The sequence below is a fragment of the Lynx rufus genome, unplaced genomic scaffold, assembly GCF_022079265.1.
Source record: "Lynx rufus isolate CCGP_SWC_20201006 ecotype Redwood Valley unplaced genomic scaffold, mLynRuf1.p SCAF_9, whole genome shotgun sequence".
NCBI lineage: Eukaryota > Metazoa > Chordata > Mammalia > Carnivora > Felidae > Lynx > Lynx rufus.
This window is the reverse complement of record NW_025814897.1, coordinates 30954098-30971642: the sequence shown is the minus strand read 5'-3', so window position 1 is coordinate 30971642 and position 17545 is coordinate 30954098. Positions and strand designations below refer to the sequence as shown.

At 38.8% G+C, this 17545-nt stretch overlaps 1 protein-coding gene across 1 annotated transcript in view; it reads right to left on the bottom strand.

The window, feature by feature from the left end:
- Window positions 1-15576, bottom strand: part of LOC124505892 (beta-galactosidase-1-like protein 2) — a 41346-nt gene extending 25770 nt beyond the window's left edge. The window contains exons 1-4 of the mRNA XM_047071956.1: window positions 15472-15576; window positions 7155-7247; window positions 3635-3716; window positions 2607-2671 (exon numbers count right to left, since the gene is read on the bottom strand). Coding sequence (XP_046927912.1) covers window positions 2607-2671; window positions 3635-3716; window positions 7155-7247; window positions 15472-15576 — 345 coding nt within the window. The remainder of the gene's footprint in view (window positions 1-2606; window positions 2672-3634; window positions 3717-7154; window positions 7248-15471) is intronic.
- Window positions 15577-17545: the final 1969 nt, after the last annotated feature.

Here is a 17545-nt window from a genome sequence, read left to right as displayed (position 1 = left end):
GCATTCCACTTTGTTAAGTGGAAGACACAATGGCCTGAGCAGAAAAACAAAAGCAAATACTTCAAATGTGCTCCTACCAGTAAGGAGAAGTGTGGTAATGTCTGTCAGAGTAATAAAACCCAAGTTTTCAAAACTATTGGCGGTATATGTTACTGATATGACTTAAGTGAAGGCTGCCATCAATAGCATCCTAAATCTCTTTCATATAGACTGCTATCAGGATGGATTTCTTCCTATCTGCATTTTGGTATTTCAGTTTTGTTCCTGTTTTGTTTTTAATTTTAATGCAGAGACTTTGTAATTACTGTGTATTGACTTCAGCCTACTGTGACACAGCAGATTCCCTCATTTGGTGGGTGAGCACTCCTTTCTAGCTATCTTATTTGGAATCTTGACAAGCACAGCTTCTGTATTTTCCCTCAGGAGAGGATCAGACAGAACAAAACCAACAACGGAGCCCCCATATTCAGTGAACAAACCTGGATATAGCCTCCACAAAGGCAAAGACGGTATCTGTTAGATCACTATATATACCTAGAGCCTATACTATGTATAGATCACTAGTATATACCTACAGCCTAGCACTGGACCTGGCACAAGGTACCCACTCAAAATAATGTGCTCGTTCTGATCTAAATTTGAAACATTTAACTTTTCTTCCAGTTCAAGTGTTAGCTCCCCCCCTCCCCCAATCTATGTAGGCTCTATCTTGTCCAGTTTCGAAAGAAATATGTTTGATAGAGAACACAAAAACAAAATAGAGGCTCAAAATCTCTGCTTTCTTCCCATATTCAGTTACAACATCTGTCCCTAAGAATTATGTTTCTCGCATGTTCACTTTCTCACATAAGAAATGCAGTGGAGACAAATTACAATGAGCTTTCTAAAGCTACTGGTACTCATTTTCACTATTTAATTCCTGTGATTGCTCCACTACTATATCAAAGCATTTTCTCACCAGAGAAGGAGTTTAGATGGTGGATGATATAAGACAGTAAAAAGAGCATGGTACTTGGAGGCAGAAGGTTTGAGTTTAATTAAGCCTGGATTATTCAATTGCATGATCTGATCATCCACGTGTTATCTCAAATTAGTAATTTCCCCTTTCTAAGTCATGGTTTCCTCATCTCCAAAGTGGGAATAAGACTAATAGTTTTGTACATGGTGATTTAAGAAATAAACATGAAAAAAAGGGAAGATTATACAAACTAAAAGCTGTGTATATAAATATCATCTAATGTCTTTCTAGCTCTTGTTAGTATTTCATACTCTATATCTGCCTTTGTTTGTTGTCTACCTATCTTACCACTAAAATATAAACTCCAAAAATTCTGCTTTTATAGACTTCATTCACTGCTTTATATACAATGCCTTGAAAAGTACTTAACTGGCACACAGTAGGTGCTAAAAACATTCACTGACTGACTCCATGAATAAACAAAATGAGGTCATTCATTTTCAGGACTTTGCTAATAATAGATAGCATATCACTTTGACTCCTGATTTCGTCGGTTTTATTGATTTCCCCCTGCCAATTCTTCCTCATCATGATCATGATGTTAGCATCTATTTGAGTGTTTACTTTGCCCTGGGAATTATACTCCCTTTTCATATTCTTTTGGAATGCACTCACCCCAACATCTCTGAGCTACTTGCACCATTTCCTGATGTTGGCCCAGTCATTATGCTGGATACACATTCCTTTGTACTCTTCCTTAAATCTTAGTGCTATCTCAGACTCTAGGAGTGTATGAGAGCAGAAACAGGAATTTCAGGCATTGTTTTATAGTGATGGTAATTAATAGATGCTTCTTGTGCTCCTAATACCACATATCTCAATCCAATGCAAAAGGAAACATGTAACCATGGATCTAGCCAGTGGCAGATATCTATGCCACCCTCTGATCTCCAGTTACTCAATAATAGTTTTATTGCAACTAGCACTTCCTATCTTGTGTTATTTACATATCTTATCTTTCTCACTGGATCATAAGTAAAGATTAATGAGGCATGAGTAAAGGGTTAATAAAATTTTTCTCTTTGCTCAAGGTGACTTTAGGTCTACCTGGAAACCTCATAAAGGCAGGATGTTATCCATGTTATCAGGTAGATTGGTATGGTTAAAATGCCCTCTGATTAGCAAATAGTATCTGAATTGGAAAACTATGAATGATGTATAAATTCCTAATGAAGCCATAGATTCTTGTGTGCTTGCAACCCAAAATTTATGCCTATAGAGCTATGAAAAGGGATAGTGGTTGGTTCTTCTCCTGAGACTGAGGATTCTTTGCCAGAATGGCTCCCATTCCTTGAAACCAGAGCTGTCGCTTGGGGCGGGGGTATAGCCCTTGGACTTCTGTGGAGATTCCCACTGATGCTGCCCTGCTAGTATATTATGTTTCTCATCCTGTATCCTTCTAAGGGGCTACGGGCCAGGCATTGTAAGCATTTGAATTTAATTTATTTATACCCCAAACTACCTGGAGAAGGCATTTCAAGGGCATAAAGGATCCAAGTTTTAACTGAACTAATTACTATTGAGAAGTGATCTATCAGGTCCTAGCATGAACAAGATCAAAACATCTCCATCTCTGAAATATCCTTACCTGAATTGAAAAGAATGTATCATAAGTTTCTTTCTTTATATTTTTCATGTGGAGAGTGGAAAGTACTGTGGAGGAAAAGGAGACACTATGCATAAGTCCTGCTACAAGCACTGTAGGACAGAGGGGAGAATGGGCTCTCAGATACGCAATGAAGAGCTGAGACTCGACACTCTTGCACATACACCTCACAAGTAGTTCTCATGAACACTTTATGGATTGTGGTTAATAACAAAGATATGATCCTGCATGTGGGTCTATACCTGCTCCATACAAAGTGCTTTCACATACATCCCTTCATTTAGCATTTACAATAAATTACCCAGACAATAAGGGCAGTTAAAATAAACTACATTATGCTGGTGAATAAATGAAACTGAGCCCAGAGAGGTGAATAACCTAAGACCTAAACTTGACTATAGATCTCCTGACTTCTAATTCAGAACACTATCCTGCCTCTCCTACAAGATGCAGGATGCCAAAAGACAGTGGGGAGGCTGGCAGAGGAGAATAGGCCTGAGAGGCTGCTGGGTGAAAGAACTCCAAATAGCACTGTTCTCTGGATCTACTTGTCTGCACATAGCCTTTTTCCATTTTCTTAAGTATTAATCCATACTTCCTCCTTATAATTCTATTCCATGTTTCCCTACTGTGTCTATTCTCCAAACTTTTCTACCCCCTGTGCTCCTGGGGCTCAGTCCATGACAATACCATTTCTCTGACACTGCCTCTCCTTCATGTTGTTCAGTCATAGCCATTTCACAACAATGAAGATAGTCTTTGGTCCCAGCCAAGCCCCATCTTGTCACCAGGGACTGAAGAGGATGGAGGAAGTGTCCTGCATTGTTGTGTTCTGGGGGTAATGGCTGGTACAGTAACAAGGTGAGGACTGGTTCCTTAACTCAGCCCCACCACTTTTCCCTAAAATCTATGGGGCTTCATCCATGGGAAATGGGAGAAATAAAGCACCAGAAGGACTCTTGTTCTGTTTCAGACTTCACTACTACAAAAAGGGTAAAGAGAAAAAGTACCATGTTTTAAGTGGCCTCTTTTCAGTTCTTTTCCATCATCAGCAGTCATAAGCAGCACCTTGATCCCTCTTGTGACCAGGGCCTATGGAGAAATTTGGTAAGGTAAATGAACTGTCCCTGGTCCCATGGGATCACTTCTCTCTAGAAAAAAAATGATGGCAATAAAAATACTAGAATGAAGCTGAGGAATGGAGGAAAAGTCTAATTCCCTCATCCAACTACTTGTAAGTTAGTAGATTAGAACAAAAACATCATTCCTGCCTCAGCCACACTCAGGAAGGCCAAACTGACAATTAAAATGTCAGACCTAAAAAAAGAAAAAAATGTCAGACTTAAAGGAAGACGCAGTGGGACTGTTTGCATTCACCTTAATACAGTGTCTTCCCTTAAGGACCTGAATCCTGCATTTTGTCTAGTGCATCAGAGAGCACCTCCTCCACACATGTGCTCAAATTAACCACACACTGTGGACCCAACTCACAGTACAGATTAGGGAACACACACACAAATGCTGGTTTTCCTTTGGGCAATGGCAAACTCAGGTAAATTCTGGTTTAGTCAATCTGTGGTCACACTTTTTGCCTTGTGAGACTTTAATATCTCTACTTCAACTAGAAATAAATCTAGGAGATTCTAAATCAAAGAGAGAGAGAAGAGGCTAATAAACTTATCTACCTGAAAGGTAAAATACTGAGACTATGGCCATAAGTTCCAAGAAAAGCCAAAAGTATGCCTCCTTGGGCCTGTGGATCACAATATCCTGAAGGTGGAACTATTCCTGCAATTATTCTAAGGCTACTTGTTGGCTATGAGAAGATGTTTGTTTCTACCAAACTCTTCTGAAAAACTGGAAAGGCTGAGAGGTGAATAGAATGAGTGAGAAGAAACACCATGTCATATACGAATTACAGTAAAACTTCCACTACCATAGGTCTTATTAGATGCAACATTTCAAAGCTCTAGCTCCAGTGAGCAATATAGCTTATTGGTAGGTAACCACATAGCTTCTCATTTAAACTAGAACTCTTGATAATGAAAAAAGGTGTTAACCAAGACTCATGGACCACTGCTCATAGAGACAGCAACAGATTCCACTTCTAGGGATGGTGAGCAACTTTGTTTCAGACTAACCATCCTTCTAATAACAACTAGATAAACTGGAACAAAATTTTTTTAACTTATTTGAAGATACTAGATATATACCAAAGCAAGACTTGGGGAGTCAAGTTTCCAGAAAGTCAGGGAGCTTAGAGAGGTGAAGCTAGCATGTCTTATGTATTTTTCCTTGAGACATTGTCTAATTTCCAAAACATCAATTGAGAGGTTAAAAAATTGAGCAGATTTCCCAGAAATTTATGAGATGTGGGGAAATAAATTGTAGTTCATAGACTGCCAAGGTGGAAGAGGGTCCATGACAATTCTAGGTTTTCAGCTGGGACCCAAAGGGCTATACCCTAAAAGAGAAGCTCAACAAGAATTAGACTTGCTTTCATAAGAATTGAAGCTCAGCTCCAAATCATTTCAGTTACCTTCTGGAAGCAAAAGTAATTCCATCTGAAAGATTACCAATAGCTTCAAATGATTTCAGTCATGTTTTCATAAATAAATTTGACTGAAAAATAATTAGGTGTACCACAGGATATTACTTTACTTAAAACCATGAGCCAAAAAGACAACAGAATAAATACATAGGGAACTAGATATTAGGTCCCTTAAACATATACTTTGAAATAACTATAATTAACATGTTCAGGGAATTTTTTAAAAATGGATAATTTGGGCCAAATGAAGCCAACTATAGAAAAGAATCAAATGAAAATTCTAGAACTAAAAAAATCAATATTTTTGAAATTAAAAACTAGGTTTAACATCAAAGTAGACAAAGCTGAAGAGAAAATTTATAAATTACAAGACATCTTAGAAAAAAACTATTCAAAAAAGAACAAAACAGCTATGTGGAATATGGTGAAAATATATAATTTTGTACAACAGAAGTCCTAGAGGAGAGGAGAGAGAAAATGGAGTTGACAGTTGCTGAAGATTTTCCGAAACTGATTAAAGACTTCAAGCCACATATTGAAGATTGCAAACACATATAAGCAGAATAAAAGTAGAAAGAAAACCACACTTAGCCAAATCTCAGTAAAGTTGATGAAAACCAAAAAGTAAATCTTCAAAGAAGCCAGAAGAAAAAGACATTTTACCTTCAAAGGAACAATAACTTTATCAATAGTTGACTTTTTAATAGAAACAATGTACACCAGGGAATCACCAAAGAAAATAAATTGTCAATCTAGAATTCTACATACAGTAAAAATATCCTTCAAAATGAGGGTGAGCTAAGCACATTTTCAAAGAAGCAAAAAGTGAGAGAATTTGTTAACAGCATACCTGCAGTAAAGAAAATACAAATAGATATTCTTTAGGCAGAGGAAATGTAACAGAGACAAAGCTCAGAGATGCAGAGAGGAGAGAAAGGACACAAAAAGTAAATTATGTGAGTAAATCTAATTGACTCCACACAATAATAAAAATAATAATATTTTGAGGGTATAAAATATATAGAGAATTAAGAGAAATAATAATAGTACTGAGGAAAGAAATGCAATTAAACTATTCTCAGGTGCTTTCTTTGCCTTGGAATTGGCAAGCATACTAATTTATATTAGACATTAATAATTCAGTATGAGGGGCGTCTGGGTGGCTCAGTCAGTTAAGCGGCCGACTTCGGCTCAGGTCATGATTTTGCGGTCGGTGAGTTTGAGCCCCGCGTCGGGCTCTATGCTGACAGCTCAGAGCCTGGAGCCTGTTTCAGATTCTGTGTCTCCCTCTCTCTGACCCTCCCCCGTTCGTGCTCTGTCTCTCTCTGTCTCAAAAATAAATAAACGTTAAAAAAATAAAAAAAATAATTCAGTATGAATACTATAGTCACTATGGTCAATACGAAAAGAAAAGTGAGAAATTTTTAACCAGTTAATACAGAAGAAAATGGAAAAATAAAAAATACTTAGTCAATACAAAAGAAGAAAAAAAAAAAGAAGAGAAAAAAGACCATAGAACAGGTAGGACAAATAGAAAGTAACAGGATGATAGATTTAAATGCAACTGTCATTAATTGTATTAAATGTAAACAGGCCAAATACCTCATTTAAGAGAAATAATTTTCATAATGGGCTAACAAAAATAAATTCTAATTATATTGTGCTGTATCTTAAACATATCCAGAATAACTGAAAGTAAAAGGATAGAAAAGTATGTATTATACAAACACTAACCAAAAGACAGCTGTGATGTTCACAGAAAAGAAAAATATTTTAACATCACTCTTTACTTTACATAAGAGTTGTGTAGGTAGTTTCTTGTCCCCTCTCTAGGATATAAATGCATGGAAAAATCAAACTGGACCTTATTCATCTTCATATCATGCAAACTATAGCTACTCAGGATATGTTTGCTCCACAAACTAACAAAGTGAGAAAAGAAGTATGTAAATATGGAGGAAAATTAAAGGAGCACCTACCTTTTTAATATAGGACATGTATCTTTTATCCCGATGATATGAACCATATTCATTCTCAACCTGTACAGCAATGATGGGGCCTCCCTTTCCGTACTGAGGGTCAAGGAGACAAGAGTTTGCAAGTGAAGCTATTGGTGGGGAAAGGCTGGATTTTCTCAATTTGCTGTTGCACACACATATTTAGAGTGTCATAAAAATAACCTATTCCGGGGCGCCTGGGTGGCGCAGTCGGTTAAGCGTTCGACTTCAGCCAGGTCACGATCTCGCGGTCCGTGAGTTCGAGCCCCGCGTCGGGCTCTGGGCTGATGGCTCAGAGCCTGGAGCCTGTTTCCGATTCTGTGTCTCCCTCTCTCTCTGCCCCTCGCCCGTTCATGCTCTGTCTCTCTCTGTCCCAAAAATAAATAAACGTTGAAAAAAAATTTTTAGAAAAATTATATGCCAACAAACTGGACTACCTGGAAGAAATGGACAAATTCCCAAGCACCCACACACTTCCAAAACTCAATCAGGAGAAAATAGAAAGCTTGGACAGAACTATAACCAGTGAAGAAATTGAATCAATTATCAAAAATCTCCCAAAAGATAAGAGTCCAAGACCAGATGGCTTCCAGGGGAGTTCTACCAGACATTTAAAGCAGAGATCATACTTATCCTCCTCAAACTGTTCCAAAAAATAGAAAGGGAAGGAAAACTTCCAGACTCATTCTATGAAGCCAGTATTACTTTGATTCCTAAACCAGACAGAGACCCAGCAAAAAAAGAGAACTACAGGCCAATATCCCTGATGAATATGGATGCCAAAATTCTCAATAAGATACTAGCAAATCGAATTCAACAGAATATAAAAAGAATTATACACCATGACAAAGTGGGATTCATTCCTGGGATGCAGGGCTGGTTCAACATTCACAAGTCAATCAACGTGATGCATCACATTAATAAAAGAAAAGATAAGAACCATATGATCCCGTCAATTGATGCAGAAAAGGCATTTGACAAAATTCAGCATCCTTTGTTAATAAAGAGCCTCGAAAACTCAGGATAGAAGGAACATACTTAAACATCATAAAAGCCATTTATGAAAAGCCCACAGCTAACATCATCCTCAAGGGGGAAAAGCTGAGAGCTTTCTTCCTGAGATCAGGAACACGACAGGGATGTCCACTCTCACTGCTGTTGTTTAACATAGTGTTGGAAGTGCTAGCATCAGCATCAGACAACAAAAGGCAATCAAAAGCATCAAAATTGGCAAAGATGAAGTTAAGCTTTCACTTTTTGCAGATGACATGATATTATACATGGAAAACCCGAAAGACTCCACCAAAAGTCTGCTAGAACTGATACATGACTTCAGGAAAGTTGCAGGATACAAAATCAATGTACAGAAATCAGTTGCATTCTTATACACTAACAATGAAGCAACAGAAAGACAACTAAAGAAACTGATCCCATTCACAATTGCACCCAAAATCATAAAATACCGAGGAATAAACCTAACCACAGATGTAAAAGATCTGTATGTTGAAAACTATAGAAAGATTATGAAGGAAATTGAAGGAGACATAAAGAAATGGAAAAACATTCTGTGCTCATGGATTGGAAGAATAAATATTATTAAAATGTCAATACTACCCAAAGCTATCTACACATTCAATGCAATCCCAATAAGAATGCAATCCCAGCATTCTTCTCAAAGCTAGAAAAAGCAATCCTAAAATTTGTATGGAACCACAAAAGGCCCCGAATAGCCAAAGTAATTTTGAAGAAGAAGACCAAAGCAGGAGGCATCACAATTCCAGACTTTAGCCTCTACTACAAAGCTGTCATCATCAAGACAGCATGGTTTTGGCACAAAAACAAACACACAGACCAATGGAATAGAACAGAAACACCAGAATCGGACCCACAAAAGTATGGCCAACTTATCTTTGACAAAGCAGGAAAGAATACCCAGTGGAAAAAAGACAGTCTCTTTAACAAATGGTGCTGAGAGAACTGGACAGCAACATTCAGAAGAATGAAACTAGACCACTTTCTTACACCATTCACAAAAATAAACTCAGAATAGATAAAGGACCTGAATGTGAGACAGGAAACCATCAAAACCCTTGAGGAGAAAGCAGGAAAAATCCTCTCTGACCTCAGCTGTGGCAATTTCTTACTTGACACATCCCCAAAGGCAAGGGAATTCAAAGCAAAAATGAATTATTGGGACCTCATGACGAAAAAAGCTTCTGCACTGCAAAGGAAACAATCAACAAAAGTAAAAAAACAACCAATGGAATGGGAAAAGATATTTGCAAATGACATATCGGACAAAGGGCTAGTATCCAAAATCTATAAAGAGCTCACCAAACTCCACACCTGAAAAACAAATAATCCAGTGAAGAAATGGGCAGAAAACATGAATAGACACTTCTCTAAAGAAGACATCCAGATGGCCAACAGACACATGAAAAGATGCTCAACGTCCCTCCTCATCTGGGAAATAGAAATCAAAACCACACCGAGATACCACCTCACGCTAGTCAGCGTGGCTAAAATGAACAAATCAGGAGACTATAGATGCTGGCGAGGATGTGGAGAAACGGGAACCCTCTTGCACTGTTGGTGGGAATGCAAACTGATGCAGCCACTCTGGAAAACAATGTGGAAGTTCCTCAAAAAATTAAAACTAGATCTACCCTATGACCTAGCAATGGCACTGCTAGGAATTTACCCAAGGGATACAGGAGTGCTGATGCATAGGGACACTTGTATCCCCCTGTTTATAGCAGTACTTTCAACAATAGCTAAATTATGGAAAGAGCTTAAATGTCCATCAACTGATGAATTTATAAAGAAGTTGTGATTTATATACACAATGAAATACTACGTGGCAATGAGAAAGAATGAAATATGGCCTTTCATAGCAACGTGGATGGCACTGGAGAGTGTTATGCTAAGTGAAATAAGTCATACAGAAAAAGACAGATACCATATTTTTTCACTCTTATGTGGATCCTGAGAAACTTAACAGAAGACCATGGGGGAGAGGAAGAAAAAAAAAGGTTAGAGAGGGAGGGAGCCAAAAAATAAGAAACTCTAAAAAATTGAGAACAAACTGAGGTTTGATGGAGGGTGGGAGTGAGGGGAGAGTGGGTCAGGGGTAGTGACGAGGTACCTGTTGGGATGAACACTGGGTGATGTATGGAAACCAATTTGACAATAAATTTCATATTTAAAAAAACACAGAAAAAAACAGTATTGGAAGTCTTAGCCTCTGCAATCAGACAACACAAAGAAATAAAAGGCATCCAAATCAGCCACAAGGAAGTCAAACTTTCACTGTTCACAGATGACATGATACTGTATATGGAAAACCCAAAGAATTCTACCATAAAACTGAGAGAACTGATTGATGAATTCAGCAAAGTTACAGGATATAAAATCAATACACAGAAATCAGTTGCCGTCCTATACACCAAAAATGAAGCAACAGAAAGAGAAATCAAGGAATCGATCCCATTTATAGTTGCACAAAAAACCATAGAATAGCTAGAGATAAATCTAACCAAAGCTTATGAAAGAAATTGAAGAAGACACAAAAAAATGGAAAAAGATTCCATGCTCCTGGATAGGAAGAACAAATATTATTAAAATGTCGATACTACCCAAAGCAATCTACATATTCAAAGGAATCCCTATCAAAGTAACATCAGCATTCTTCACAGAGCTAGAACAAATAATCCTAAAATTTGTATGGAACCAGAAAAGACCCCGAATAGCCAAAGCAATCTTTTAAAAGAAAAACAAAGCAGGAGGCATCACAATCCCGGACTTCCAGCTGTATTACAAAGCTGTTATCATCAAGACAGTATGGTACTAGCACAAAAACAGACACTCAGATCAATGGAACAGAGTAGAGAACCCAGAAATGTACCCACCAACATATGGCCAACTAACCTTTGACAAAGCAGGAAAGAATATCCAATGGATAAAGATGGTCTCTTTAGCAAGTGGGGCTGGGAAAACTGGACAGCGACATGCAGAAGAATGAACCTGGACCACTTTCTTACACCATCCACAAAAATAAACTCAAAATGGATGAAAGACCTAAATGTAAGACAGGAAGCCATCAAAATCCTCAAGGAGAAAGCAGGCAAAAACCTCTTTGATCTTGCCCACAGCAACTTCTTACTCAACACGTCTCCAGAGGCAAGGGAAACAAAAGCAAAAATGAACTACTGGGACCTCATCAAAATAAAAATCTTCTGCACAAAGAAGGAAACAATCAGCAAAACTAAAAGGCAATCGACAGAATGGGAGAAGATATTTGCAAACGACATACCAGATAAAGGGTTAGTATCCAAAATCTATAAAGAACTTACTAAACTCAACACCCAAAAAACAAATAATCCAGTGAAGAAATGGGCAAAAGACATGAAAAGTCACTTCTCTAAGGAAGACATCCAGATGGCCAACCGACACATGAAAAAATGCTCAACATCACTCATCATCAGGAAAATACAAATCAAAACCACAGTGAGATACCACATTACACCTATCAGAATGGCTAACATTAACAACTCAGGGAACAACAGATGTTGGTGAGGATGTGGAGAAAGAGGATCTCTTTTGCATTTTTGGTGGGAATGCAAGCTGTTGCAGCCACTCTGGAAAACAGGATGGAGGTTCCTCAAAAAACTAAAAATAGAACTACCCTACCACCCAGCAACTGCACTACTAGGCATTTATGCATGGGACACAGGTGTGCTGTTTTGAAGGGACACATGCACCCCATGTTTATAGCACCACTATCAACAATAGCCAAAGTATGGAAAGTGCCCAAATGTCTATTGATGGATGAATGGATAAAGAAGTGGTATATATATACAATGGAGTATTACTTGGCAATCAAAAAGAATGAAATCTTGCCATTTGCAACTACATGGATGGAACTGGAGAGTATTATGCTAAGTGAAATTAGTCAGCCAGAGAAAGACAAAAATCATGACTTCACTCATATGAAGGCTTTAAGAGACAAAACAGATGAACATAAGGGAAGGAAAACAACAATAATATAAAAACAGGGACGGGGACAAAACAAGAGACTCATAAATATGGAGAACAAACTGAGGGTTGCTGGAGGGGTTGTGGGAGGGGGGATGGGCTAAATGGGTAAGGGGCATTAAGGAATCTACACCTGAAATCATTGTTTCACTATATACTAATTTGGATGTAAATTTTTAAAAATAAAAAATTAAATTAAAAATTTAAAGAAAAATATTTTTAATAGAAATTGAAGGTATAAATGAAGTTTTTCTCTTTCTGCCTTCAAGAAAAAGAAAAGAAATGAAAAAGAAAAAAAGAAAAAAAGGAGATCGTTTGAAAATTTGAAAAGGTGAATACACAGATGTAGACTAAAATAAAATGATGGAAGTAAAATAGAATTTGAAAAAATTTACACAAAAGTAAAAAATACAGTAATAAAAATAAAGAAAAATATTTTTAATAAAAATTGAAAATAAAAACAATTGTTTTCTCTGTACTCAAGAAAAAGAATTGTAAAAGAGAGAAAAAAAACGAAAAGAAAATTGAATAGATGGACCTGGTAACAGATTGAAGTAGGACTGAAATTATTTCGTTTTCATATAGAAATCAGTCTATGTAGTGCTTTATAATCCATAAACTAAGCCTGTGGTCAGACTTGTGTTCTTGAAGAGAGAAGTTGGCCCAGCTGGGCTGGTCTCAGTGTAATGGCTCCGCTCTCCTCTAGATGGCCCTGCTAGTATACTGAGGTGTAGTGTTGTGGCGCTTGTAGGAGCATGCACAGGATCAGTGAAAATGGTGCCACCCAGTTACCCAGTCTGTTCTCCTGGGTCAGCAATCACTCACCCGCCCTCTGTCTTCAGGTTTCATCCACTCCCCAGACCCCAGGCAGTACCTCTCTCCCAAGTTTTGTGTCAGATGTGGCTGTTTTCCCAGCCCCTTACTTCTGAAGAATTGTGGCTTTGACCTGTTCTGCCCCTCTGTGGAAGGGTCTCACTGAGCAATGGCTGCATGAGAAATGGCTGAATGTCAGCTGCACCCTGTAACGCTTGCTGGACCCTGCTGGTGCTGGTGCCCCGAGACTGCAGCCAGATGCCAGCCCGCCCCAGAAAAAGTTCGTGAGATAGTGTAGCAGCCGTGTTTTAGGGATTATGGAAAATCACAACACACATCTGGCACCAGGCTTCACCCTTAATGACCTTTTTCCAGCACCAGCGAATGTAGCCATTTTCTGGGGTCTGCTGGGACCAGGTGGCTTCACCAGTCTCTACAAAATGTCCTTCCAGCAGTGGAACCGCTTTTCCCCATGTGGCCTGAGATCCTCCCAGACCCCACTCTGTTCCTGGGGATTCACCCTTCCCACCAGAGCACCGCCAGGTATTGAGCTGCAGAGTTGCAGTCTGCGCTCCCCTTGTTTACAGTCTTAATGGAATTTAAACCCTCTCCTTTCTCCTTTCTCCCTTTTTAGTTTAGTCCCTGCAGCTGTTTCCAATTTTCCAATTTCTCTCCAGCTGCTTTTGGGGAGTGGTGCTTTTCCTGTATTCTCCCCTGCTCCCCAGTCTCTGTCCTCTCTCTGCTCGCAAAAGCACCTCCCTTCCTGCACCTTCTCACTCCCCAAGTTCACTTCTCCATGCCGAGTATCTGCTAACATGTGGTTCAGGTTGTGCAGATTGTTGTGTTAATCCTCCAATCAGTTTTCTAGGTGTGTAGGATGGTTTAGTGTTGGTCTGGCTGTATTTCATGGATGTGAGACACACAAAAAACTTCCATATTGTTCCACCATCTTGGCTCCTCCTCCAGAATATTTTTGAAAATGCCAACTTAAAAGATGCTTAATACATTTTAAAAGGAAGATGGACAACTGACAAATGGATAAAGATGTGGTTTATATCCACATGGAGCAGTGGGAGGGGTGAAAAAGTTACAGAGAGGGAGGGAGGCAAACCATAAGAAACTTAGATACTTAGAACAAACTGAGGGTTGATGGGGGGTGGGGGAGAGAGGAAAGTAGTGATGGGCATTGACGAGGGCACTGGCTGGGATGAGCACTGGGTGTTTTATGGAAACCAATTTGACAATAAATTATATTTTAAAAAAAGGAAGACGGAAACAATCAGGGCTTAGAGAAAGGTATCTTGATGGACATAAGTTTAGGGCACTCTGTTATATAAATATAAGCGAAGTTCTAAAATGAAAAGTTAGCATTTTGGATAAATTTGCCAAAGTAAACTTGCCATTTTAAGAAATGCCAAAAAAAATTTAAATCATGTTTAAAGAATAATTTGGGCATCTCTGAAAGTCAGTTTGAATACATTATTTTGTTTACAGTGGTAAAAAAAAGTTTTGTTTTAAATCCTGAAAAATAGTCCAGTCTGGTGAACGTCTAAACCTGAATTGGTCTAAAAATGTCTGCTTCTCTCCTATGTTTATGAAACATATTTCCATCCATTTACCACATATTTGCATCTGGATGGTATAGAAGTTAATTAAACCTGTTCATATGCCTCAAACATATATATACATACATATTCATATATGAATATATAGGATGAGGCGGAAATGAGCTATCAAGCCATGAAAAGACATGGAAGAAACTGAAATACATATTACTAAGTCAAAGAAGCCGATATGAAAAGGCTACATACTGTGTAATTTCAATTATACCACATTCTAAAAAGGACAAAGGTATGGAGACAAAAAAAAGATGAGTGGTTGCAAAGGGTGGGGGGAGGGAGGGGTCATGAATAGGTGGAGCCCAGAGAATTTTTAAGGCAGGTGAAAACACTCTGCATGAGGGGGAGGGGCCCAGATGGCAGAGCAGCATGGAACTTTTTTTTGCCTCTCTCATCCCTAAAATTCAGCTAGATCAATGCCAAACCATCTTGCATACCTAGAAAATTGATTTGAGAATCAACACAACAATCAGCACAATTTGAACCACAGAGCTCAACAGGTACATGGAGTGGAGAGGTGACCTGGAGGAGCTAGAAGCTATGGAAGGTAGGGAGCTGTTTTGCTTACAGAGAGAGATGCAGGCAGGGAGGAGGGCATAGGAAAAGCATGCCCACCCTGGAAAGAAGCTGGAGAGAAAGAGAAAGAGTGGACTGGAAAAAAGGAGAAAGGGACTGCAAAGGACTGAAAAAAAAAAGGGGGGGTAGGAGAAAGGGACTGCAAGGGACTCAACAAAATATGGGAGGAAGGAGAAAGGAGAAAAGAGGGGGTTTAAATTCCATTAAGACACTATAAACAGGGGAGCACAGAGTCTGAAATTCTGCAGCTTCAATACCTGGCAGAGCTCTGGTGGGAAGAGTGAATCCCCAGGAGCAGACAGTGAGTTCCGAGGGGTCCTCAGGCCACACAGGGAAGGGCGGTTTTCCTGCTGGGAGGACATTTGGTAGAGGCTGTGTGGCCTCCCCACAGGCAAAGGTCCCAGAGGACCCCAGAGAACAGCCACATTCGCTGACGTTGGAACAAGGATGTTAAGGGTGTAACCTGGCACCAGATGGTGTTGTAATTTACCATAATCCCTGAAATTCTGATGGTACACAATTGTGCAAACCTTTTTGGGGGCAGACTGGCACCCGGCTACAATCTGGGCATCTGGAGGGACATGGTTGTGTGAATGTACTGGGGTGGCCAGCATGTGGCCATTGCTCAGAGAGATGCTCCCCCAGAGGGTCTGAGTGGATCAAAGCTGCAGAACTCTCAGAAGTGAGGGGTTTGGAAACATAGCCACATCTGAGACAAAACTCTGAAGGAAGATGTCGACTGGCAGGGTGATGACTTGGTCACTAATGGTGTAGAAGTGGGCAGCGGATGGGAGCCAGAGACAAAGGAGGGGTGCTTGGTTATAAGTGGGCAAGAGCACTGAGTTCTGACACTAGAGACTAGGTAGCTGGGTGACACCATTTTCACCCCTCCCACACATGTGCATACACGCCTACATGCACTACAACAATCCACCACAGTAAACTAAGCAGTGCCATGTAGTGAAGAACTACACCAAGCCCCACCCAACTGGGCCAACTGCGCTTTAGAGGAACACCACAAATCTCTTTACCTGCTTAGTTTATAGACTATAAAGTGTGTCATAGTTTGACTTCTAGGGACACTGGATGTAATTTCAATCGTATTTCATTCTGTTTGCTGGTCCATCTATTCAATTTTTTTTCTTTTCTTTTTCTTTTCTTATTCTTGAATACAGAAAGAGAAAAAATTTCTTTTATTTTTCATTTTTATAAAAAAGATTTTTCTTTAATTTTATCTACTATTTTTTAAATCTTTTTGTAAGTTCTTTAAATCCTATTTTACTTTCATCATTTAATTTTATTCTATTTTATTGTATTCATTTTTTAAAAATTTCAAATGTTTTCCTTTTCCTTTCTTTCCCCTTCTTCTCTATTCTATCAAGCTTCCTTCAACAACAGACCAAAACACACCTAGGAGCTAGCATCCTTTATTTGATTTTTTGTGTTGTTTTTAATTTTTTAATTTTTATTTTTTTAATTTTTTTTTTGTTAATTCTTTTCCTTCCTTAAAAATGATGAAGCAAATGAATTCACCCCACAAGAAAGAACAGGAAGAAATGATAGCCAGGGACTTAACCAACACAGATACAAGCAAGATGTCTGAACAGAATTTAGAATCACGATAATAAGAATACTAGCTGGGGTTGAGAAAGGGCATAGAATTCCTTTCTGTGGAGATAAAAGAAGTAAAATCCAGTCAGTACAAAATTAAAAATGCTATAACTGAGCTGCAATCTTGAATGGATGCCACAGTGTCAAGGATGGATGAAGCAGGGCAGCAAATCAATGATATAAAGGACAAACTTATGGAGAATAATGAAGCAGAAGAAAAGAGGGAAACTAAGGCAAAACAGCACGGTAGAAGAATTAGAGAACTCAGTAACTCACTAAAAAGGAATAACATCAGAATCATAGGGGTCCCAGAAGATGAAGAGAGAGAAAAAGAGGTAGAGGGCTTATGTGAGCAAATCATAGCGGAAAACTTTCCTAACTTGGGGAAAGACACAGAAATCAAAATCTAGGAAGCACAGAGATCTTAGATTCAACAAAAACCAATGATCAACAGGGCATAGCATAGTTAAATTCACAAAATACTCAGGCAAGGAAAGAATCATGAAAGCAGCAAGGGGGAAAAAAGCCCTTAACCTACAGGGGAAGTCAGATCAGGTTTGCAGAAGACCTATCCACAGAAACTTGGCAGGCTGAAAGGAGTGGAAGGATATATTCAATGTGCTGAATCAGAAAAATATGCAGCCAAGATTTCTTTATCCAGCAAGTTGTCATTCAAAATAGGAGAGAGAAAAACATTCTCAGATAAACAAAAACTAAAGG